This window comes from Barbus barbus (genome assembly GCF_936440315.1).
Source record: "Barbus barbus genome assembly, chromosome: 43".
NCBI lineage: Eukaryota > Metazoa > Chordata > Actinopteri > Cypriniformes > Cyprinidae > Barbus > Barbus barbus.
The window spans coordinates 14,864,042-14,889,973 of NC_136721.1; the positions used below are offsets into that span (position 1 = coordinate 14,864,042).

Consider the following 25,932-nt stretch of genomic DNA (forward strand, 5'->3'; position numbering starts at 1 on the left):
CTTGTATTTATCTGTTAAAGCTTAAAGTGTATATTTTTGCAACATTAAAATGCTTTCTTCCATCCCAGCATGTGCAGAGGCAAATAAAAGGAAGTTATTTTTATGTCGATTACACTGAGAAGTGTAACTGTGACTTTGATCTGTTTGTCAACCACATTGGCCACAATTTAAAAACCATTTTATTAATGAATGTGCACATATTTACAATATTTCTTTTATATTTTACATATTACTACACATTACAGTTTTAAAAAATCATACAGTTGCAACAAGCAATTGAAAGTTGTTGTTTATGCCTGACAATGTCCAATGCTGAGTACTGTGACGTCTTTCCCTTGACATCTCCAAGCTCCGGCCTCACACTCTGAAACCATCTCAGAAGCTCCGCCCATTAGAGAGACACACAGGTGGGCGGAGTCATCTGAACAGTCTTCAGGATCTTTACATTCACATTTCGAACCTGGGGACACATTTACATGTTTTACATATACATTTTTTGCACTTAGACACTTTTATCCAAAGCAACTTATTTTCAAGCTATGACTTTTTTTGCACAGAGGGAAACCACTGAGATATGACTAAAATGTAAGAATAAATATTTCATACTTGAAATATACTTAGGTACATAATTATTAGTTTAATTAATTATACACATTAAAAAAAATTAAATAAATATATAATAAGATATATTATTGTTTTACTATATGTTACGTTTGCTATACATTATGCAATAGTATATAAATGCATTTTAAAATAAATTGTTAAAACTGCACATAAAATAAGTATCATGTCATTTCTCCTTACATAAAAAGGTTTTCATGTTTTATAATATGAGCCTACCGTCACATGTCTCCCACTCATGGCAGTCCTGACAGGATGTGAATTTGGTTTCTGGCCAACTGCATGCACTATCTTGTAGCAAAGTAAAGGTTAGCCCCAGACACTGCATGGCCCCGAGCTGGCAGATGCCCATTCTGTTCACCCGTCCAGGACGCACAGAGGCACAAATGTGGAGTGACGCCCTTGTCAACATCACATAGAGATTTCACATTAATGCATGATGCATTGTATGGTAATTATTACTTTTGCATTCAATACCATAACTAATAAACTTACTTGCATTCATATGGAATTTTGCAAACACACTGATCCTTTGCTGATTTTTCCCATGGTTTGCAGAGTAGGCTTGGTTGAGTGGGCACTGCTTCCGCTATTCAGAAAAACAATATAAGCAATAATTGAAACCATGTACCTGATTGGTGCTTATTAGGAACCTACAACCTACCTGGCTTGCATCGGACACTCTCAGGTGTTGGATACCAGCTGAGACCAAGACGGCACATGATTTCTGCTTCGCCTTCTTTCTGCATCCCACTTGGGCATGACAGGGTCACACTCTCCCCGATCAGATAAGCTTGTTTTGAGGGTGTGGCAATGACATTACTCAGAACAGCTGGAGGATCACATGCAGTTTCTGGTGAACATACAATAAAAAGAAAAAGAGAGTAAGCCATCACTTAGCAATGCATTAACAACTACCCAGAACACTTTAGAACTACCCATACAACAGCAAAAAAAAAAAAAAAAAACATTATTAATAACATTTGAACATTGCATAATATGTTTGCAAATATATTGCAAATATATATATTTTGTGCTCACAGGAGTTATATAGCCAAATAAAGGTTTCTTCAAATGTGAAATGTGAATGTATTCTCATGGATTGAAATATATGGAGGGCAAAATAAATTTTGTAAATGCTTTTAAAAATATATATTTATATTTTTAAAATATATTTTATTTTATATATATATTTTAAATATATACAAAAATGGCCATAAAATAAATTGGTAGAAAATATATTTTGAAACCTATTTCAGCAGCAACCTATTTTTTTTTTTTTTTCATTTATTTAAAAATATATTTTTGACTTGTAGAATTACTTTTGCACTGCATGGGTGATATCCTCCAGGTCAGGTTCTCTGTACACTCAGCGACTGGATTGCCAATGTGATCATGTCCGTCTGTGCAGGTGTACTCAATCTTACTTCCCACTGGATAGATGTCTTTGGGGTCCTGAATACATGATGGGTGAGATGTAAGGCTAACCCTGTAACAACATATAAAACTACCAAATTTTGCTTAATCGCAATGTTTAATTCGCAATCGCAAAGTTTAATCGCAACATATAATCATTGCAGTTAATAGTGTTCACCATCTGTTTGATTACATGTAATTTGTAACAAACTGCATGATTTTTATAATACATTTCTGCCATAGTTACCACTAATAACCTACTCCTAAATATAATGTAGAAACTAAGTTTTTTTGTAAAGCTGCTTTGCAACGATTTGTATCATGAAATGCGCTTTACAAATAAACTTGAATTGAATTGAATTAAAGCATGTCTGTTGGGAGTTTTGTGTATTGAAGGGGTTTTCACTTGTGTGCGTATTCCCACCCACATCCAGTTTCTTTGCTTAGGGAGACACTTACCAAAACAAATCCATTAGTCAAAGGAGGTGGAGTTTTACACGTCTTCACTGGTGTCACTGAGGGATCAAAGCAATGGGGCTCCATCATTCTAAAGTATGAAAAACTGTTGTGAGTCTAGGTCTGAAAACAAAAACCAAAATAAAATGTAAAAATTTTTATCCTCACTTGAGGTGTTCAAAATCAGGGTCCTCACAGCTCTTCCACTCTATAGTCTCTCCTATACAATTCCTGCCTCCATTTCTTGGAGCAGGATTATTACACGAACGAGTCCTTGACTTTTGACCCTGAGAGCAGCTTTTCCAGGCAGACCAACAGCTCCAGACTCCTTCAATTACTCCTATAAAGCAGGACCAGTTTGACATATTTGAGACAAGGTGAACAGACAAATAAACTGATTTCAGTGCTGAATCAATGCTTTTGCTGCTGATTCTTTTAGCGTCACAAGAAAATAAAAACTTATCTGTTATAAATGTAAATGAGTTGTGAGCTGTCTGTATTGAATATGGTGCAATAATAAACCACGTACCATGAGGTTTATTTGTCTGATTTCCAAACAAATAACTTATCCACAAGTTGTTTTAATGAATAGTTTAAAAAATTTGACTTACTTACTGAACTACAAGTTTTCATTATCTTCAGAGATGTCCAAACCGAAATAAAATTTTATGTTATATCATTACTGACTGATTGTTCAGATGATAGTGTGCCATTAAATATACATATTTGCATTTGATTTTATTTGTAACAAATGAACAAACATTCTTACCAGGTTGTTCTCCAAGGACATGGCCATTCTGGCAGGCATTACCGCTGGTGCCCGGCCTGCACACACAGGCACACACACCATCAGTGAGCACAGCCATGCCATTGTTCTGACATGGTCTGCAGTGACAAGGGCTCTGCTCCTCCAGATAGGCCTCCAGTGCCCTCTTGAGGTGGAGTTTCTTCAGCCCGGCACATGGCACCTCTTTGACCAATTCATACAGTGGCCGCAACTAGGAATATGACAGCATATTATGAATGCTTTTATACTTACTTTATACTTCTACGCACATGCTTTTGATGTCTTAATTCTGTCATACCTTATGTTTTATTACTCTAGGGAACTCCTTCACTGATCCAGCCCATTTGGAATACATCTGTTTGTTACTGTCAGGGTTTTCCAAGTCTAGAAGACTAAGGCCAGCGATATAAGCGGGATGTCCTCCGATAATGTCTGTTTTTACTGGCATCTTATGATTTCTGTTCTCTGTGAAACATTTCAAAGGGTATGTCAGGTCATAACATTCAAATCTGATATTTAAATTACATTAATTGACAAAGAATCAGTCATTCGGACTAACCGCTGAAACTCTTAATTGTCTTCATCAGTTTCGTACACTTGGTTTTTTTCTTTTTATAGAAGAGCCGTCTCTTCACACGTGTAATACACTGGTGGAAATCAATATCCGTTTTACCTGAATAAAAAAAAAACTACATTAAACAAAATGAATTTTACACAGGGATTTTGTTGATGAAGGAAAACTAAAATGACTATACTGGAATCCATCACACAAAACTTGGACTGAAGCATGCACAAAATTGTCTAGATCAGAAAAATCAAGCTTGATTGAGGGCTGTGGGCCAAAATTAAACGTTGCACTGACTGCATCCAAATATATTTTACTAAAATATACTACATTTAAAATAAAAAATTAAAATGTAAATGTTTGGATTTAAAAAAAAAAGTATTTAATCAAATTAACTTATTTTGAAATATTGGATATTTCATATTGCGTGTGTCATGGTACTCTTGTGAACGTGCGTTGATTGACACAGAAGAGAAGAAATTGTTGAATATTGTTTTTTTTTTTTTTTTGCGCACAAAAAATATTCTCCTAGCTTCATAAAATTACAGTTGATGTCACATGGACTATTTTAACAATGTTTCTGGCCTTTGAACATTTAATTACATTGCTGTCTATGGAGAGCCAGAAAGCTCTCGGATTTCATCAAAAATATCTGAATTTGTGTTCCAAAGATGAACGAAGGTCTTACGGGTTTGGAACGACATGAGGGTGAGTGATTAATGACAGAATTTTCATTTTTGGGTGAGCTATCCCTTTAAATATTAACAGAGGAAAAACAGAAGTTAACACATACTCATCTCCATCATATAACTTGCGTCCAGCTCCAGCAAGGCCCGATACTGGCCTCCCAGAGAGCCCTCTTCCATGTAGTGTGTGCCATAACGCTGTATAAAGAATCGATAGGCTGATGGTTCATACGTGCTGGGCAGGGCCGACAGATCCTTCCAGAAGTCTTCAGATAGAGGGAGGTACTGAGGAGCATTGTTCTGGAACTGAGCCACCTCTACCTCATTTTTTATTATCAGCAGATGATAGCTCTTTAAGACAGAAAGTACAGCATTTTAAATATAATACAATCAAATATTTTTTGCCTTTTTACCATCTAATATGCTGAATCCATCGTTACCTTGTCCTGTTTCAATTCGTTATGAAAGGTTTTATGATCATGACCTCCTCTAATTGTTTTCCTTTCCTCTTCATGCCTCATGTAGGACCAGGAACTGTCATAGTACTCGTCAGTGAAGTCATTTTCAACACTGACCTGAAAGGAAATATAGAAACTGTTTATATTATACAGTCAAACCAAAAATTATTCAGGCACCATATACAATTTTTGATATTTTTGTACTAGTGGGTGCAGGACACTATAGTTCATTTATGTAAGTGAGAATAGCAAAATTCTTCATTCTTCATACCAGTAAAATTGATAGAAATTTGGGACCAAAAATTATTCAGTCACTTTGACCTGACCATGTTTAGCTTAGTGTTGTTTCTTTAATTGCTAATACAACCTTTTTACACCACAGACTGAACAAAATAAAGCATTGCTTGGTCATTGGTTGACCTAAATTGGTATTGTCTGATTGTGTACTTAAATTTTAACAGCTGAATAATTTTTGGTTGATTGTAATTCATTACATCCCTTTCTATCAAAGATATCTGACATTATCAAGAAGAATTTGTTCTGACACAGTTTAACTCTAAGTTCTTGTCATATTTTATTACCATTTTTCTATGAGAAATGTTGAAGGTGTCTGAATAAATTTTGGTTCGACTGTAATAGCCTAACTATCATTACAATAAAGAGATGGGCATAAAATTTAATTTTCACCTGAAAGCTATATCTGAGTAGACTCTGTGGAAGTCTGTAGAAATCTCTGTGATCTCCACTGAAGACTTTCTTGCACTGCCCACCAAAGTTACGAGTGTTAATGACACCGGCTCTCAGCTCACCCGTCAACACATCAAACCTAAGGGATGCCAAATATTACATATTGTTTTATACCATTCATTAAACAATAGTTTATATTGAGTATAAAAGCCATATTTTACCCTCTTCCTGTGAGGTCAGAGTTGGGTGGTGGCTTTTGCTCATTACATACTATAGTGTTACTGCCACTACAGCGCTGCTCATCTAAACCATCTTCACAGTCATGATCCCCATTGCACACCAGAGACGGATTGATGCACTGACCTATAAATAAACAAGCCAATGTAAACTGTAAACTGACTGTAAGCTCTCCACACAAATTTAATATCACAGCCAGAAGTGATTTACCAGATGTGCAGCGAAACCTGTTTCTGCATCCTGCCTGTAGGGGGCAGCTTTTCTTTGGTGAACAGGCCTGTCTCTGGATAGCCTCGCCTGTACAAGAGCTGCCTCCAAACTGAGGGAACGTCTCTACGGGACGCATCCGAACCTGAGAGAAAAACCCATTAGAAGGTCAGTCATTCAGTTGTGGCCAGTAGCAATTATACTCTCTTTTTTTTTGCTTACCTGTGTCTTGGTACAGCCATCACACTCTGACCAGTCCCCATACGGTCCCCACCTGCAGTTTACCGGCTGCTCACACCTTGCATTACAAAAATGTGCCAGGTTAATAGACGCAACATATCCAAAATTACTTATTAACAACCAAATAAAATCTAGGTTGTATGCAGCACTCACCAAATACAAGGCAGAAACGCAAGAAGAACTAATAAGGAGGCTCCAGCAGCTGGGAACATCTGAAAACATCAGTGTTATTTTAGTATTATTTATACAATAGTTTATCATTTCATAATTGTTTTAAAACATCTTTTTATTTTATTTCAGTTTTACTAGTAATTTACTTGATTACTTAATTTACTAACATGTTTATGTTATTAGTTAGTTAAGGCAATAGGCCTTAATTTTTTCATCTAATATTTATATTCTATTCTATATTTTACTTCAATTCCAACAACAACACTGGAATCTAGCCTTGACTACTGCACCATACTTTTTATTCTCTGCAATTCATTCTTTACTTAAGCCTTTTGTGTCTTACCTTAATGCTGTGATTGCTGAAGGCTAGACAGATTGTGATGGGCCCTGCTCATATACAGGAGCTCTTACGAAATCATTCTGCCTCGGACAGGAATTCCCAGCATGACTCAGCCGAGGGACAGTGAGTGCTGGCTTGTTTTCCCTCGGGCTGACTTTGCCAGTTTATATTCATCTCTGGGATTACTGTGGCACAGTTTCATTAAATGGCCTTTAAATTGGTAAATTCCAGTAAACAGTGTATGCATGTTGTTTTTGTTTCTGTCATTTGAAAAAATCATGGGGTTCAGTAAGTATTGTAAGGAGTATGGTGAAATAGTGTTTTGTCCCAAACCCTGTGGAACACATAGACCTCTGTCTTCAGAGAGTTGTGCAATGTTTGTTGTTCAGGTCGATGACCAATCACAGAGTGACACTAGGGTCAAAACTTGTACTGAGCAAAGGTCCATCTGAATGGTCTTTTTTTATGGGTCACAATAAAGCTTTGTTCATTGATTTGGTATGTTTACAGTATATTGTGTTGCATCTTGCAGTAATGAAATGACTGCGCTGACAAAGCAACAAAACATTAAAAACAAACATTACGCCAACATTATTTATTTTCAACTGTGGCAAAAACGAATGAATCAGTATCAAGTTTAAGTAGCACAGCGGCATTATTTTGTGCTGATTAGCTGACAACCATTAAAATAGAAACCAGTCTTAAGGGTAAATTTTTTTACATTTTGAGAGTTATACAGCATCTGAAAGCTGAACAAATAAGCTTTCTATTGATGTATGGTTTGTTATGATAGGACAATATTTGGCCGAGATGCAACTATTTGAAAATCTGGAATCTGAAAAAATCTAAATACTGAGAAAATCACCTTTAAAGTTGTCCGAATGAAGTTCTTAGCAATGCATATTGCTAATCAAAAATGAAGTTTTGTTATAATTACGGAAGATAATTTACAAAATATCTTCATGGAACATGATCTTACTTAATTAATATCCTAATGATTTTTTTGCATAAAAGAAAAATCTATCATTTTGACCCATACAATGTATTTTTGGCTATTGCTACAAATATACCCGTGGTGACTGGTTTTGTGGTCCAGGGTCATATATTTGATTAAAATAATTTTCAGTGCATCATAATGTTTAACAGTATTATTACTAAAAATATTTCATATTAAATCTATTCAGATTCCATTGCTTTTCATCACTTGTGTTAAAACTATGTAATTACAGAAACAATATAGTCTGATGGTGTCTTAAACCTTAACTTAAAAGGTGATGTTTTTCATTCTTTGAGAGTTACTATGTTCTAGTATTGTATATGTTTTGAGCAAATCTTAATTAACATTTTGAGGGGAGTCATGCATCTATTTAACAATGAATTCTGTATTTATGCCACATCCAAAAAAGCAAAGAATTGTTCAAATGAAGGCAGTCGAGTCCTCTCTCTTGTTCTGGTCCTGTATACTGGTAGAAGGCCATCAATATAAATCCTCAGTTTTATTTCATATCTGCTGCATCGGTCGTAAGTCTTTTGACACCTGAAAAATACCAGAATCACTTAACTGATATATTGTGTCACAACAGAAAGATATTATAGTGACTGGTTTCTTCCGAAGTACAAAGTTTCTACAGCTCATAATCTTGTTTACTGGGTGAATCATTTGAGTTGCATATAACTTTTCAGCCCAGCCACTACTGAAGTAACAATCAACAATCATGACTAACACAGTCCCAGAATAAGGACAATATATGTTGTTTTAGTTTTCTGTGCACAGTCTAGTTTCACCTGAAACTCCGTTCCAGTGCATGCTTTGATATCATCTGGTGTCAGTCCTTCCCAAATCTCAATGAGAGTTAAACCCTTGTTCTTATCGACATCAAACACCGCCTAGAACAAGTGACAAAAGACATCACACTGTCCTTGAAAAGGTGAAAGATATCTTTTGATTCTCTGAAATATATTTTACTGACCTTTTCAGTGATTATACGATCAACACACTGTTTTCCGGTCAGAGGAAGTGTGCACTTCTCTAAGATTTTATGCTTCCCACCCTTTAAATTTACAGTATGAATTTTACAGAGTGACAAGAAATGTTAAAACATAATAACTGTAAGTGAGATTGTAAAGATTATTGTACCTTGGCAGAATGTTCCATAGTGACAACTACTTTTGTGGCATCACTAGACACCAGGTCCATTGCACCACCCATGCCCTTCACCATTTTACCCTGAGAAACACATGGAACATGTCAAACCAGGCAAGTGAAAATATACTGCATGTCTATCAGTGATGATACAATAATATAGAGCATGAAACTCATACTGGAATCATCCAGTTGGCCAGATCTCCATATTTAGAAACTTGCATTGCTCCCAGCATGGTAAGGTCAATGTGACCTCTAAAAAAAAAAAAACGGTATAAAAGGTGGAGAAGTTGAAGTGAAAGAAAAATAGGGGGAACAACATCAAAAATGTCAGAAATTAACAAATCTTAGCTTAATCATAAATGACCGATGTATTCCGACACTCACCCTCTGATCATGGCAAAGGATTCATCGCTGGAGAAATAGGCAGCTCCTGGATAAACTGTTACTGTCTCCTTACCTGAAAACACACAAAAGGGCCAAGATCTGAGTTGTAGAGAAGGATTTTAGAATTATTTTATAATATTTAATCATTACAATATATTTCTTATATAACAAATAAATGTAAATAATGTATATCATATTATTATTAGGATTATGTTGTGTGTAATGTGTAAATTATGTGTATGTGTATACTGTGTATTCTGTACACCTTTCATATTGTTTTATAGTCATTACATGGCTGCAATGTTGGTGGATCTCACACTGAAGATCTTTACTCACTGCTACACTTGTGTATGTGGAGTAGTAACAATTTAATTAACAGAACAACAAATATGATCAAGTAGAGTGATAAAGAGATCTGCACCAGCATTGATTAAATCAGGATCCACTTCATTCTCTGTTGGATAGGGACCCTAAAAATAAAATAAAAGAGGGGATTAGAAATTTAAAGGTGAAAATTCATAAGCCGGAAAATTACTTGCTCAGGTTGTTTAATAACGGAAACTCACCAGTCCCAAAATTCCATTCTCACTCTGCAAGTGGACGGTGATTTCAGGGCTTATGTAATTGCTGGCCATCATAGGGATTCCAATGCCAAGATTTGCTGGGAGGGTTGTCAAGGTATGTGGTAACAGGATTGTTAGAAACTTGTACTTTTCAATATTTATCCTGTTGATGGTGATATCTGTTGTCAGGCTACTGAAGGATACCATACATCCCATCCTCAAACTCCAGTGCAGCTCGCCGGATGATTCTCTCCCGGGTAATATCTGAGTCCTGTTTGACTTTAGGTTTCTCTTCCTTGCTAGACTGAACCAGCCTTTTCTATAAACAAAAGAAGTCCTGAACATGACCTACACATTCTTGTGAAGTTAAATGTGCACACAATAAGCAATATGGTGATAACAATTAAATAAACAGCTCTAAAATGTGAAGATTAGACAGGTTCAGGTGTCTTTCTCACCTCAATTCGTTTTTCATAGCTGGCTCCTTTCACTACCCGGTCTACATATATGGAAGGGACGTGAATGTCTTCAGGACCAAAACTTCCAATATCAACAATCTCCTCAACCTGTGCACCAAAGTAAGTCATTTTCTTTTTTATTTTGTGAGACCTTAAACATGACGATAGAACATGCCAAAGCCACAAAACCCCATCACAAATTGAAAGGTCACAAACCTCCACTATTGTAACTTTGGCTGCTTTACACATAGGCTGGTTGAAATTACGAGTTGTTTTCCTGTTGAAAAAAAAAAATGATTATGTTAAGCAAAGGTAAATAAAAAAGTTTAACTATTTACATGAATACTGATATTCTAGAAACAAAGAATCCCAGATCGCTACACAGATAAAGCCTGACACCTAGTGGACAATCTAGGGTAAGTAGGATCTTGATTTTGAAAAAAGTAAGAGATTAAAAAATACAAATGGTGTTAAAGTGTCATAAATGAAATCATTTTAATACATGAACTTCTTGACCTGAAAATAAGATTTCCTGCTTTGTCACATTTCCAGGCCTTTATCAAAGCAAAGTCGCCCCTGATGGCTTTTTCCATGACATAATGTCTGCCATTAAACTCTTGAACCTGGACCAAACAATAAAAGGACAAGAACTTAGATATATGTATGTAATTTGTTTCTGAGGGTGAAAAAATGGCAAAAACCATCAACAAGTTTTGACAGTGATATGCCTCACCACACCTCTCTGCTTTCACTTGCAATAGCAATACTGCCATCTTTGTTGTATTTTATGGGTGATCCCCCCTCCTGGATGAGAGTGCCATACCCGGTGGGAGTAAAAAATGCTGGGATGCCTGCACCGCCAGCCCGTATCCTCTCTGCTAGTGTGCCCTGGAATAGAATTAAATCAATCAAATCAATCAAACTGTATTTTTTGCAACCCGTGGCTGTAACTTAACATGATGTATTTCTGAGAAAAAGATATTCAGTGTTGAATTTTGAAGATTGTTTGTATCGTGGGTGTTACACACCATGAATCTGAATGCATGTTTGCTAAAGCAGTACCTAACCAGCTATTTGGCTATTGGGATCCAGCTTATATTGAATATTCTTAAAACTTTGGCAACTTTGGTTTTGGCAAGGTTCGCTCAAAGTTATGAACAAACATTCATCCAGTAACACTAATAGAAACATTTTAGTTTCGTCTAACGTTTGCAAAAAACATTTTTTGAAACATTTAAAATGATGTTTTGAACAGTCAGAGAGCATTCAGCAATAATGTTTTCATAACTTAATAGGAACATTAGCATTCTTACAACGTATGTTTGTTACCTGGGTTGTTGCTTGACATAGTTATTAAAGTTTTATAAAGTAAACAAGGTTGATTTTAATTTGATATTGACCTTACAGTTAGGCAGAAGAAAAACTAGACATGGAGAATGTCAACTGCAATGAGTTAAATGATCTACCTGAGGAGTAAGCTCTAATTCCAGCTCGCCTGATAAATATTGTCTCTCAAACTCAGCGTTTTCCCCAACATATGAAGATATCATGCGTTTTATCTGTTTGGTTTTCAGAAGCATTCCCAGGCCAAAGTTATCAACCCTGTCATCAGAAACAATCATATAGTTAGTTAGAAATCACATTATACACTGGCATTCCTTCAAGCCTTGATTCTTGAGGGCCCCCTTCCCTTTTTCCCTCTTTCCTGCCCCTTGACCCCATCAGACTATTTCCCAGTCTTTTTTTGTGTTTAAGAGTACATGACAGGAACCCGTTGTAAACATCCCAGAGAGTTCGTCCACATTAGGGAATTCTCTGGAAACACTGTGTCCCTTCACTTACTTTACTGACATTAGAGTTAATTAGAGATCTCTCTCACCCAGCATTGTTGCTCACGGCTGTGATGTCGTTTACTCCTGTTTTCAAAAGGGCGCTGATTAAATTCTCCGGGATCCCACACAAACCAAAGCCTGAGACAGAAAAAGGGGAAAATAAGCGCACACAGTGATAGCGCTTGGGGACACATTATGTTCTATATACAGCAAAGGATATCAGTGCAGGAAATACCACTTAGCTGTATGAACAACTTATCAGATAGGACTGCATCCTAGCTGTGCAGAACTACATGTACAGAGGCCGCATTTAGCAGGCACATGTTTTGATATGGCATAAGCATTAAGTTACTCCGTATACCTCCGACAAGAAGCATGGATCCATTAGGAATGTCTCTGACGGCCTCTGTGGGGTCAGAATAAAAACACGCACTCCATGATTGGGAGGTTGAGAAATGAGAGCAGCTGAATTCCTGTGGAGTAATATGACAGGGAGAGCATGGCATAATTTTAGGCACAATTAAAGTGAAAATGCTTTCCCCAGCTAACAAAGAACATTCTCAGAACTAATGTTCTGGCAAGGTTCTCTCAAAGTTATGAACAACCATTCTTTCAGTAATGTTAACAATACAATGCTCATTCAGAGTTATCCGGCAGTTAATAATATTCTCAAAACATTAGCACAAAAAAGTTCTTTATACATATTCTTTACACACATTTTATTTCTGAAATGTTTTAGTTGGACCTTCATCTAAGCCATTGGACCATTTTTTAATAATTGTTTCAGAATATTCTGAGTACATTCAAATGAATGTTTTCACAAAGTTAGCAAAATTATAAAATGGAATGTTTCCTTAACTTTTTTAATGACTAAATAAAATAATAATAATAAAATACAAAGTTCAGAAAATATTTAATAAATGTTCAGAAATAACATTTTCTAAAACTGGGAACATTTGCAAGACATTCTTCTAACATAATTATTTAATGGGGTTTTCTGTTCTTTAAAGAAATCATCTTTACAGTGAAATTCTATTAAAAGGCACTATAAAAAATATAATATAACAAATAAAACACTATCTGTTGATGCTCACAGTGATGTAAATATAGCTGTTTGCTTCAGGCTTAGGCTCTTTGAAGAGAAGTTCAAAGCAAACAACAACGCATTCGGAAGTTAAAAGTGAATTATATGATATCACACTTTATTTTAACGACTTAAAAAGAAATGGACTAATAAAATACAGAAAATCAATGCATATTGTGATCTTAATTATGCAAAATGAAACGTGCAGAATGCCATCTTCATGCGTCACAAACAACCTGGCAGTGCAATGTGGACACGTGGACATACACTGATATTCTGTGCAAACATCATTGCTGTTCAAACAATGAATCAATACAGTGGAACTTGTTTTATTTTAAACTTTATTTTAATCTGTTCCGTTGTATATGCAAAATACATAACTTTATAAAGTTAATTGTTTGAATGATTTGCATCATTGTCTCCAAACTGATTAGGGAATAAAAGCTCTTTAGAAACAAAGGATCGCCATATATTTATTATAGTCCCTTAAAACATTACATTAAATACACATAAACAAATAAACACCAATGAATTCAAATGAATTGTCTGAATCCTAAAATAATGCAATTATATTAGCAATGCTTTACTTAATGGACCCTAAATTTAACTGTTACTTACCTTACCATGACGATAAATACGTCCCTGCGGTTTTAATGATATTAGTCTGCCTCTGAGAAGAGTATCTGACCTAGATAGAAATCTCTGAAAAGACATTTTTAGAACAACTTAAACTTTTTATAGGAAAGTAATCACTGTCCACTACAGAACCTGGATCAATCCTGCTCAGTTTTAAAATAGGGCAAAGGGCGGATTTTCAGGGGGTTTGGGCAGTTTGGACAGTACTTTTGCACTGTGACATTACAGATCAAGTCAACACCCCCCCACCCCCAGCTGGCTTCCATACATCAATAGAAGCTATCAAAAATTTATACAAAATCATAAACCACTGTTTCCATTAAATTATGGAAGATTTAGTTGTAGATTCAGTTGCTGTATTTTGGACATGGTCTTCATTTGATGAAATAAAATGGTGAAAAGTCCACATCCAAAATGCAGCAACTGAATCGACAACCCTCTAAACCCGCTCAGTGTCCATGCTGTCAGTAGTACATAAAATAGTAGTATGTGAGGTTGCCTTATGTAGAGGGAATTCGTTTTAAAGCTATAGGAGCACACTTAAATTTTACATGTCATGCAAAACTGCAGATGACCAGGGTTAAAGGTCATTCCCTTTTGAGAAGTCTGACAGCTGTTGAGAAATTTCCAGACTTCCACAATAACAATCGGACTGAAGCAGTTGCATTTTGACACTGGACACCACAGACACATGGTTGAGTTAATGACCTAAGACAGGGGTTGGCAAACTTTTTGACTCGAGGGCCACATCAAGTTTTCCACATTAAGTGAGAGGCTGCATAATATGTTTATGACAAATGAAGCTTTGATTTTTTTTTTTTTTTTATTCTAAATTGACACTCACTTACTACTGTACTGTAGGCCTTATGTATACTTGTACATACATGGCAGTTCTATTCTTGTACCATCTCTACCTATTTTTATGAGCACTTTATGAAACACAGATAAGTTGCATTGGTGTACAAGTCGATTGATGTATAAGACACATTTGATCATTTCATTCAGAAATTATGTAAAATAAACAAAACGTTTACAAACATTAGAAACATGTTTTTATATTCCCTACACTCCACAAAAATCCTGTAAATTTAGCAGTGTTCAGAATAGAAAAAAGAATGAAAATATAAGTAAAAAACAAACACAAAGATGGCCCGCGGGCCGTAGTTTGGACACCCCTGACATAAGATATGCTGTGTGTCTGTCGTCCTGAGATTTATGAGAGTTTAAGAGTGGCCCATGAAACGTTCCTCCAAATGTATACAATTATGATTCTGGAAATGTTTAGAGATATATAATTAATAGTAAGTTTTAATGTCTCCAGGAACCCAAACATTCAACAGCAGACATAAAAAATGGGTTAAACTCAGAGATAAGTCAGAATGATATTTATTATACCTTTTAAATGTCTTCTCATTAGGCTAAATACATGTAACTTACATGAGCCTTACGGCACTAAAGTTCTAATGTCATTATTTTTGTAGCTTTTGGATAAACAAGCAAACCCAAGGATTGTCTATGACAGGTTTTTAACTATATTTCACAAATTTCAGGTTAGGCATGTGTTTTATGTGATGCAGAATTATTATTTTTTTTAAATAGGCTACAATTTCTACAACCCATTTTTCTTTTCATAACTTCATTGGTGTTTCATAATTATTTTAAAGTTAAAACGTTGCTAACAGACCTGTGATTACTTTAAATAAAAAATAAAATCTTGATTTTCATGGACATTTACTAGTCATGTTCAGTAGCGTTTTGTAGGCAAAATGACTTACACTGTAGTAAAAAGTGTAACAACATAAAAAATCTGCAAGGACCTGTCAGAAAGCCTAACTTTTGAATTCTCCACTTTGCCCCACAAACGTTTCTACATCACATTTGTTCTTGTTGAATCTCAACGGTCGTTGTGCAGCCTACTGCAAGACCCCTTAAACACGTGCCCTGCTCCAGTCACGTGTATCCATTCAGCTCTGCATTGTTTATCATAAGTGCCTATATATAATATATATATATATATATATGGAGTGCAAAACGCCACAAAGCCTGCCACTGGCCATTAGAAATGAAAATGAATTCGATGGCTTTGTGGAAACCTAATAACACCTCAAAGACTCTGAAAATGACTTTCAATATCTGCAGCTTTGGAAGAAATTAATCTCAGCTCTGACCGCACACCTCGATTGATATATTCGGCTATATTCTTCTAACAGCGCGCAATTATAAAGATCAGCACGCAGGCGAACAGTGTAGTAGAGAAATAAATAACGTGCGTGCCATTTTTCCTGAAGGCTTGCTGTGGGAAAACACGATGACGCTTGTTAGGGCGGAGTCCCACTTACATTTATTTTTCGCATGCGAAACTCTACATGCAGTAAACCGATTAAGAGTGTCTTGCTGTATAAGGTTTACTTCTAAGCTCCCTACGCAGGGTGCTTCAAGGAAAAGTGACGCTTTTCCTCGAATGTGCCTTAGAAAAAAAAAAACTAGTACGGATGCTGGAGCCAGATATCCAGTGGGTAAACGGAGGTCCTGTCACAAGCACAGGACGTTTTAAGCAAAGCGGTAGAGGAAAAAAGTGGGCTAATTTGTGATGCTTTTTTTCTAAACCGTTTATAGAAGATATAAATTTAACTAAGGTGTGCTACTATAACACGAAGAAGTCAGGCGTCCCCGAGGAATACTTTCATAGAAGTTAAGGATCTACAAATCTGGAACGCACTCTTGGAAAAGGTGAGTTCAGTGTAAGTTAGTGACAAACGTGGGATTTATTCTGTATGTTTACGACTTTAAGCAGCGGTTGCTGTTGTGGAAGATTATCATTATGAATTTAATTTTTTAAGGGCAAAACAAAATACATATAATACAGATTTATCATGTAGCCTAAACTTAAAATGCATGCATTTGTGTATTTCCGTTTGGAGCACTTATTTATTTACGTTTATCATGATGTTTATGCAGTTTACTTCACAGTTTCAAAGTCTCCATGACATATTGTGGCCAAATGTGGAGGATTAGGCTATATTCTAGTTAAATGTTGCAGGAGTAAAACTAAATATTACCATGGCTTCAGATCTGTCTTCGACATGATTGCGAGTGTGATATTGCTTTTATACATGATGATAAAAGTCATTCTTATCGAGTATCGTTTTCAGACACATTATGCCCATTTAGTTTGTATATTTCTTCTCCGGGAAAATTGTTTCAGAAGAAGCCAACCTTTCAAGAGTCACCAAGCAACAGTGGATCTGAAGAACACAGATTGAACTGCTCCACTTTGACAGTAGCCTCTCACTGCAGAACAAAGATCCAGGGGGCGGGGTTGGATCTACATCTAGGGGGTGGAGATTGGTAGGTTTAGGGGTGGAGATGGGTAGGTTTAGGGGTGTGCATGGGTGGGTTTAGGGATCAAGGGGTGGAGATGGGTAGGTTTAGGGGTAGGGATGGGTGGGTTTAGGGATCAGGGGGTGGAAACAGGTAAATGTAAGGTGGGAGGAGTTGGCTCTAGATCCAGCCACACCCCCTGGATCTTGTGTTCTGCAGTGAGGATTCCTATACCTGAATAAAGTGAGAGATTCAAAGGGTGAAGGGGACCAAAAAACTCGTCCTTGGAACACACTTCTGCATCATCTTTCCAATTAAGGAGGCACTATCATCACACAATTACCATGACCATGAAATAAGCGGGGTAATCAACGGCTAGCGCACGGCTAGCCATTGATTATCCCTTACTTGGAACACAACGCTCCACTCCCTTTCGGATTAACTTCAGATCCATTCCGGAATTTCCAATCCACACACTCCAAAAACACTGACAGTGGTCATGAAAAAACAAAGTTTAGTTTTTAAAAACCTGCTACTCGCTGGATTAGACAACATGACTATGCTAACAACTCAAAAAACTGATCAGGAATGCCGGGAACACAAGCAGGGAGAAAAGGAGAAAATAAGGAGAAAAGTCCCAGTGGACAGAATGTTAGTGCCACTACATTTATTTGACATGTACTACTGCCACTACATTTATTTGACATGTACTACTGAAATACTTTAAAGATGGTTGTTTGATTGCTACACATGCACTTTACTTACACAACTACTCTTTACAATGTCATTGTTTTTTTTGTATTATGGTATTGTGGTGTATAGTTGAACTGTCATGTTAAATAATAAAGGTTCACAGACTCAGACTGTCTCAGACTCCTTTCAGGAAGCTCCATATCAAACACAGTACTTCTATTATCAAATTCCTAACTATGCGCTTTGACATTGCAGGACAGGCTGTACCTATTTTATCAAGGACCAAGCCCTTCACCCTCAGTGAGAGTTTATCTCTGTACTGCTGCACTGGGTGTGAAGGCCATTTAAATCTAATAGAGAAGGGTTGTGATCCGCATGCAGCTGAAGTGCAGTCAATAGATGGATTTCTGAGAAGTTGTTTCCTGAGAAGATGTTTTCTAGAAGCAGATTGGAGCGAAGCCATGTTGCAGTGAGGATATATTTCACAACCACTGGCTAGAACCTTTGGCTTGAAATGGATGTCAGAGGACTGTGTTTACTGTGATTTCGTAATCCTGTCATGGACTGATTGGTTTCTACAATGAAACAAATGAATAATTCGACTTGTTTATTCAAATAGAAAGGGAATGGCCTAACAGTGATCGAACTGAATTAGAGTAAAGACTTATGAGGATTTACGACTATTAGCTGGTGGTTGCTTCCATTTTTCGCAATGCTGTTTGTTAACCGATTTCTTAATGGACCTTATTTTGGTTTTCACAGGGACTATATCATGGAGACCACCCTTCTCATCTGTATCTTGTTGACCTGTGCTGTAGCAACACAAAGTGTGCCTCCTACAATACAAGGTTTGCAGTTTTTTATATATGTACACAGCCATGCTTTCCACTAAACTGCCATGCCTTGTCTGGCTTGAGAGGTTAGAAATGTCTTCCAATGACATGTCTGCCATATAATCGCCACTCTATTTGCCACTTTCAGTGACTTTTTTCCTCCTACAAAGTCTTTAAGAGCCTTTTGTACAACAGTATAGTCAAACAACAAGAAAACAGGATGTTTTCTTTAGGAACCCACCCTCTCTTTTTAGTTGGGGAGCCATTGTGAAACACTAAGGCAGCTCCTTGGCTTTCTGCAAATACCCAGAGAGTTCTGTGGACCTCTGCATAATGCAGACTGACTGGCTTTCACATAAAAAAATAAAATGAATCCAAGAGCAAAACAGATTTTAATAACAGAACTCCAAATGCAGTGTACTGTATTTCTAGTTAAACCAATTAAGGAATCAATCAAAAAAGCCACTGATGAAATATCAGAAGGCTGAAATGTGAGCCAGAACCAAGGTTTTTCCTGGTTTTAGGATGGAATTAATGAACTACACTGCACAATTTTATTTCAGCTTTTAACCGCCACCGTTCTTCACAAGACCATTTCTAAATGCTTTCATTTTGAAGTACTGTGTTTTGAACGGTTCTGTCCATTATGAGTTCAATGATATGATGTTTTCTATAAAAGAAACAGATGCAGTGAGTGGAAGGGAGCATGTTGCTATATGAAATGGATGGTTAGCTTCACAACATTACTCTGCAGGTGCTATTTGTGCTATACATTAGTTTCTATGGGAACATAGAATGACAACTCTGATTCATTCTTATCCTTTAACAGGCAGATTACTATTAGTTTACAAAGAAATAGGCTAATAAAAATACATATTAAACTACATGGCCAATTTATTGCACAGAAAAAAAATAATTAGCAAGGTAATTTGTAGTTTTAAATGTAAAAAAAATATATTTGGAAAGCAAGAGTGTTATTGCAAAATCCACTCACAAACATGAGAGTACATGTTTGCAAATGAAGCAGGTAGTTTTGTTCTGTAACTGAATACTAATACTGACACATCAGTAACCCCAAACAGACATAAACCAAGCTAGTATGATGGCTCTTAATGATCATTCCTCTGTATTTCCTGGAAAAGAGAAAAAAAGGAAATATACAATAAGAGATGATGATGTAATTACCTGAAAAACACTGGTAGTATAAATAACCATACTATACATAAGTGTTGTGGCCTATAAATAAAACCTCAATCTTCTGTTACACTCTACTTGAGATGAACCATACTGTTGAGAGCTACATTTAAATGTAGCTGTTAGTTCAACACATCAATTAAAGTTTTGTCAGTATTGCTGTCTAAATGCTGTCAGCTGAGCAGCTTGGAAATATCCTTTCCAATGCCACACTGCCACTCGAATGCTTCTACATGCGAAAAATGCCAGCACACATTTCCAAGAAAACACAGCTGACAGTTATAGCCCAACTGGGATTTATGTTACATCCTGTTAGTCCAAAGCTGGTTTAAGGACAGAATGTTCACAGAATGTTTTCATAATATTAATCTAGCTGTAAAAACATTTGATCATTCTCAGCTGTGCTTGAATAACACATTAAAAAAGCAAAGCAAAAAAAAAAATTCAACCTTTTTCTTTATCATTTATGAATTGCTTGAAAAATATGAAGCTGTAGAATACAGAATTAAATTATTGATGCCGCGTTCATATGTCTTTTGAAATATTTATCTAGCTGTAAATGCAGTGACACGTTATAATAAAGTCTGAATGATGTTCCTGGTATTTTATTCTGGTCCATCAGACTTCTTGGAAGCATGCCTTAAAGCAAGTATGTTCAGTAGCAGCAAGGGTTTAAGTGTTTTCTTCACCTTTTTTGCAGGTCAGACTAGAATGCCTCATTTGACTGGCTGCTTTTCTCGAGAGCTGATGACTTTCCGTTGTCAGTGGGAGACTGGATCCCTTGAGAACCAAACAGAACTCGAGGATCTGAGACTTTTCTACATGTTAGAAAAGTAATTAGTAACACACAACACAGAGTAAAATGCACCAATGCATGATATTAAGTATTATCTGTCAACACAGTTCTCTTGCATCTGCAAGTAAAGAGAATTAATACAAGTTACAATCAGTGAAGCATTCACTGATTACAATCAGTGAAGTTGTTAGACAGATTACTGTTGTTCTACTTAACGATCATTTCCCACATGTCTGCAGGGATTCAAAGAAATGGATGGAATGTCCAAGTTACAGTCCCATGAGGAAAAATGAATGCTACTTTGATTCCAGTATCACCATTATATGGTTCCCTTACGTGGTCCAGCTGCGTTCACGCTCTCTTGACGTTGTTTATGATGAAATGTCCTTCAATGTGGAGGACATTGGTAAGCCATGTTGTAAACACAAACCCTGACACTTTGTCTTTTCTTTCTTGGCATGCTTTCAAGTACACAATCCCTTGCGGCAAAACTATTTTCACATATATTTTTAAATACTTCAGAATGTGCAAAACTATATTGCTAGTATAGATTTTGATATATATATTTTAGTGCTGTCAAACGATTAATCGCAATTAATCGCATCCAAAATAAAAGTTCTTGTTCACATAATATATATGGGTATACTGTAAAATAAATAAATATACATGCATGTATATAAATAAATATACATGCATGTATATATTAGAAAAATAAGTTATGTTTATATATTAAATATATGTATACACTGCCCTCCAAAAGTTTGGAAACACCCCTGGCAAAGTGTGGTTTTGGGCGATATCAGCATAAATACATTATGTAACATTAGTGAAGTGAAGTGAAGTGAAGTGAAGTGACATTCAGCCAAGTATGGTGACCCATACTTATACTTGGAATTCGTGCTCTGCATTTAACCCATCCAACGTGCACACACACAGCAGTGAACACACACACCGTGAACATACACCCGGAGCAGTGGGCAGCCATTTTATGCTGCAGCGCCCGGGGAGCAGTTGGGGGTTCGGTGCCTTGCTCAAGGGCACCTCAGTCGTGGTATTGAGAGTGGAGAGAGCGCTGGACATTCACTCCCCCCACCTACAATCCCTGCCGGCCGGGGGCTCGAACTCGCAACCTTTCGATTACGAGTCCGACTCTCTAACCATTAGGCCACGACTTTCCCCCATTAAAGTAACCAGCAATAAAACATAATAATGGCAGCTGTGATGCCTGGTTACTGGTTTAAACTTGGCCTAGGTTTTTAAAAGATTTTTGGGTCAGCACACCTTAATACTGTACCTTCAACAATTCAAAGTCAATGTTTGAACAAACTGACAGCTCGGATGGCCAGATTATGCAGAGCTGTAATAGCTGCTAATGGTGGATATTTTGATGAATGGAAAATTTTAGTTTTTTCTATGTATAAACTGTTTATGTAATAAAATATGTTTTTGTAGTTTGTGTTGTCCCTTATCAGTGCAAAATTATCACAAATTAAAAAGGATTCATGCCAATATTGTCCAAAACCCCACTTTTATAGGGTGTTTCCAAACTTTTGGAGGGCAGTGTATATAATATAAGAATATAAATGTATATACATGTAAATATTTTCAAATTATATACTGTATGTGTGTGTGTATTTGTATATAAATAATAAATATACACAGTACAAATAAATATATTATGTAAAAACCTTTATTTTGGATGTGATTAATCGCGATTAATCATTTGACAGCACTAATATATTTTAATATATTTGAAGGTTTATACAAAATAAATTAGCCTAAACCACATTGTTTACAATATATATTTAATATATATTACATATATATATATATATATATATAAGCATTCCCACCATCCTTTCAGATAACTTTGCATTAACATGCAGCATATTTGCAAGCATGTATTCATTTATGTTCATTATTTTGTCAGTGTTTCCGGACCCGCCTGTCGGACTGAACTGGACTCTTTTGAGCATGGGCTCAACTGGCTTAATCTGTGATGTGGTTGTGAGCTGGGATCCACCCCCATCTGCTACAGAAAATGTGAACACAGGATGGATCTTGCTGGTATACGAGACACAGTACAGAGAAAAGGGTTCAGACCAGTGGAACTCAGTGAGTCTCACGCAACGTTGTGCAATCAGCACCACCAGGTTTCTAATAAGTGCCTAATGAGAAACAGACTTGAAGTCAAATGGTTTTCTTGAGAAGCTCCTCTGAAGCTTTATAAAAAAAAATTTCTAAGAACACTTATGAGTCATTACATTTGATTCACCATGGTGAAGATTATGACCTGGATTTTGCAGCCATAATTAGACCACGTTTGGAGCTCATTATCTTCAAGGTTGGAGTGCTATTATGTGCCTTATCCTTGTTTGTCTCTCTACAGCTGGATAATGGCAAAGACACACAGGCGTACATCTATGGTCTGCGCAGCAACACTGAATATGAAGTCAGAGTCAGGTCAAAAATGAGAGGCTACAACTTTGGTGTCTTCGGTGAATCCATCTTTATACTCATTCTTAACAAAGGTCGGATTGAGATCTATCTGTTTGTAGATTTTGTTAGGAAGTTAACTTAATGTTTCAATGATATTTTGTCCTGTTTCAATTTCAGAATCAAGAATTCCTATTACAGCTGTGTTGGTCTTTGCTGCTGTTGGTATCGCGATTATTTTGATGCTGGTTGTAGTTTCACGTCAACAAAAGTAAGTACCCACTCTGTTATATAACTGTGTAAAGGAAATCTGTCAGCTTTGTGTATGAATACCATTATTTTCTGACCTCTCTATTAGTTTCCTCCGTCCTTTCCCTCTGTACCTTTAATGTTCTGCCTCATAGCAGCACACACACACACACACACACTGCCCTCCAAAAGTTTGGAAACACCCCTGGCAAAGTGTGGTTTTGGACGATATCAGCATAAATCCTTATCATTTTTTGGTGCAAATACATTAAAGTAACATGACATTATCATTGAAGACCAGCAATAAAACATAATAATGCAATATATACATGTCAAAGTCAGACATGCCCCTTTGCCAGCTGTGATGCCTGGTTACTGGTTTAAACTTGGCCTAGTTTTTTAAAAGATTTTTGGGTCAGCACACCTTAATACTGTACCTTCAACAATTGATTGCCAATTCAAAGTCAATGTTTGAATAAACTGACAGCTTGGATGGCCAGATTATAAAGAGCTGTAATAGCTGCTAATGGTGGATATTTTGAATATGAATCGAAAATGTATTTGATATTTTAAATATGAATCGAAAATTAAACATTTTTTCTATGTATAAACTGTTTATGTAATAAAATATGTTTTCGTTGTTTGTGTTAAATTAAAAAGGATTCATGCCAATATTGTGCAAACTTTTGGAGGGCAGTGTCTATATATATATATATATATATATATATATATATACTGTATACACACACACACACACACACACATTTTTTTTCAAAACTTCATTAAGAGTAAAGCTTTAACTTCATTGTGGCTTGTTGTAGGTTAATGGTGATTTTCCTGCCGCCAGTCCCTGGACCAAAAATCAAAGGAATTGACCCTGTGCTTTTACAGGTATTTGACTTCACATCAATTTTTGTAGAACTTTGAGCTTATTTTCTACAAATTAAAGCTTTTATATTTGTTTTATTTCTTTACAGAAAGGTCAGCTGACTGAATTCACATCAATCTTAGGCACCCACCCAGGCTTGCGGCCAGAACTATACAGCAATGATCCATGGGTAGAGTTCATAGAGGTGGACATCGACGAATCGCACGAGAGCCAGGAGGAGCTCCTTATTGCCGATTCTCCAGTCTCTGACTCTCCTCAAATGTCCAGTAGTTTCAGGGATGATGACTCGGGTCGGGCTAGCTGCTATGATCCAGATCTGTCAGATCACGATCAAACCGATCTACATCACCCTTCAACCAGCATCCACGATGGTTTCCACCCGTTGTCACGCACACAGTCTGGGCCACAGCAACCTGCAGCCTTCTCTCCACAAGATGCTACCTGGTCAAACAGTCTTTACTCACAGGTCAGTGACGTCACTCATCATGGTGAAGTTGTACTTTCTACTGAAGAGAAAGAAACGATGGCCCTGAAGGATAAAAACCACAATAAAGATGAAAGAGGCTACACATCCGAGTTTGTTGCCAGCACAATCAGCGCCCACCACAATAAACCAAACCCATCGACAGATCAATTACAGCGTCAAGAACAACACGGTGCATTCAGAGACCTTCAAAAACGTAGCACTGAGACTGTTACGTCCCCTCAGTCCACTGCATTTCCCATCCTTGCAAAGCCTACCAGTCCAGAGTACACCTTGGTAGATGGCGTGGACTGGAAAAACAGTCTCCTCCTGAAACCAAATACACCAACCGCCCCACAGAAGGCAGCAGTGAAGACTTTGCCCACTCCTGAAGGGTACTTGACTCCTGACCTACTCGACAACATAACACCTTAACTAAAAGTGGAGTACGCTTGCTCTTCGTGAGTTATATGACATGGTTAGCCAACACCGAACAAGATGTGTGATCCATGAGGAGGGAATTTTGAAACAAAGCCAGTTCTCAAGCGTCCTCCAGTGAAATGGATGTCATGAAACAAATCTATTGGCAAGCTAATAAATGGCTGTATTAGGCCTGGAGTCTTTTCTATATTCTCCTAATTCAGAGGGTAAACAGCTTCAGGGGTTAGTTTGTGCAGATATGGAGATAAGTATATTAGATGGCTGTTTACTGTCATAAAAAGATAACAACTGACATTTTATGCTCTTACATGTAATATAATTAACAGCTATATTGCATTACCGCTCCATATTTTGTGCGCTTGTATTGTTTTCAGTGGACTAACTACCAACGTGTCGGTGTAAACTGTAAAGTGCCTACTTCAGAATATATTTCAACTTCAGTGTTATAAATAGTGCACATTTAAATCAAAAGGGGTTTATGTGAACTGTTACAGGCTCTTGTCCTCAGTGCCATTTTTTTCTTCCATAAAAGACTTGGATAGGCTTTTGTGCCTCAATGTTGTAAATATGGTCAATTTTGTTTTCATGACAAGCTTTCTTAGCTGAAAAAGAAACACACACACCTTAAACCAACCTAAACTGG

The 25,932-nt window shown here is 36.7% G+C and overlaps 3 protein-coding genes across 3 annotated transcripts; 1 reads left to right on the top strand and 2 right to left on the bottom strand.

Moving 5' to 3' along the window:
• Positions 1 to 161: 161 nt before the first annotated feature.
• LOC306862758 (complement component C7-like) lies at positions 162 to 7,013 on the bottom strand. The gene is made up of 18 exons (XM_079405735.1): positions 6,875 to 7,013; positions 6,514 to 6,572; positions 6,343 to 6,418; positions 6,124 to 6,265; positions 5,898 to 6,039; positions 5,677 to 5,815; positions 4,972 to 5,106; positions 4,639 to 4,882; positions 3,840 to 3,953; positions 3,579 to 3,745; positions 3,263 to 3,491; positions 2,662 to 2,833; positions 2,497 to 2,584; positions 1,944 to 2,076; positions 1,286 to 1,474; positions 1,117 to 1,210; positions 841 to 1,022; positions 162 to 460 (listed from the first exon to the last, which is right to left on the bottom strand). The coding sequence occupies exons 2-18, from the start codon at positions 6,570 to 6,572 to the stop codon at positions 291 to 293; spliced, it is 2,475 nt and encodes an 824-aa protein (XP_079261861.1). The 5' UTR covers positions 6,875 to 7,013; the 3' UTR covers positions 162 to 290.
• Positions 7,014 to 8,235: 1,222 nt separating this feature from the next.
• On the bottom strand, positions 8,236 to 14,128 carry LOC306862759 (succinyl-CoA:3-ketoacid coenzyme A transferase 1, mitochondrial-like). The gene is made up of 17 exons (XM_079405736.1): positions 13,957 to 14,128; positions 12,616 to 12,727; positions 12,302 to 12,392; positions 11,889 to 12,024; positions 11,161 to 11,310; positions 10,939 to 11,045; positions 10,639 to 10,699; positions 10,423 to 10,530; positions 10,169 to 10,283; positions 9,968 to 10,062; positions 9,823 to 9,871; positions 9,402 to 9,474; positions 9,194 to 9,269; positions 9,009 to 9,098; positions 8,842 to 8,922; positions 8,657 to 8,758; positions 8,236 to 8,408 (listed from the first exon to the last, which is right to left on the bottom strand). The coding sequence occupies exons 1-17, from the start codon at positions 14,050 to 14,052 to the stop codon at positions 8,373 to 8,375; spliced, it is 1,578 nt and encodes a 525-aa protein (XP_079261862.1). The 5' UTR covers positions 14,053 to 14,128; the 3' UTR covers positions 8,236 to 8,372.
• Positions 14,129 to 16,294: 2,166 nt separating this feature from the next.
• Positions 16,295 to 25,780, top strand: ghrb (growth hormone receptor b). The gene is made up of 9 exons (XM_079405791.1): positions 16,295 to 16,704; positions 18,751 to 18,836; positions 20,716 to 20,848; positions 21,051 to 21,217; positions 22,742 to 22,926; positions 23,201 to 23,342; positions 23,428 to 23,518; positions 24,318 to 24,387; positions 24,474 to 25,780. Exons 2-9 carry the CDS (start codon positions 18,761 to 18,763, stop codon positions 25,281 to 25,283), a joined length of 1,674 nt encoding a protein of 557 aa, XP_079261917.1. The 5' UTR covers positions 16,295 to 16,704; positions 18,751 to 18,760; the 3' UTR covers positions 25,284 to 25,780.
• Positions 25,781 to 25,932: the final 152 nt, after the last annotated feature.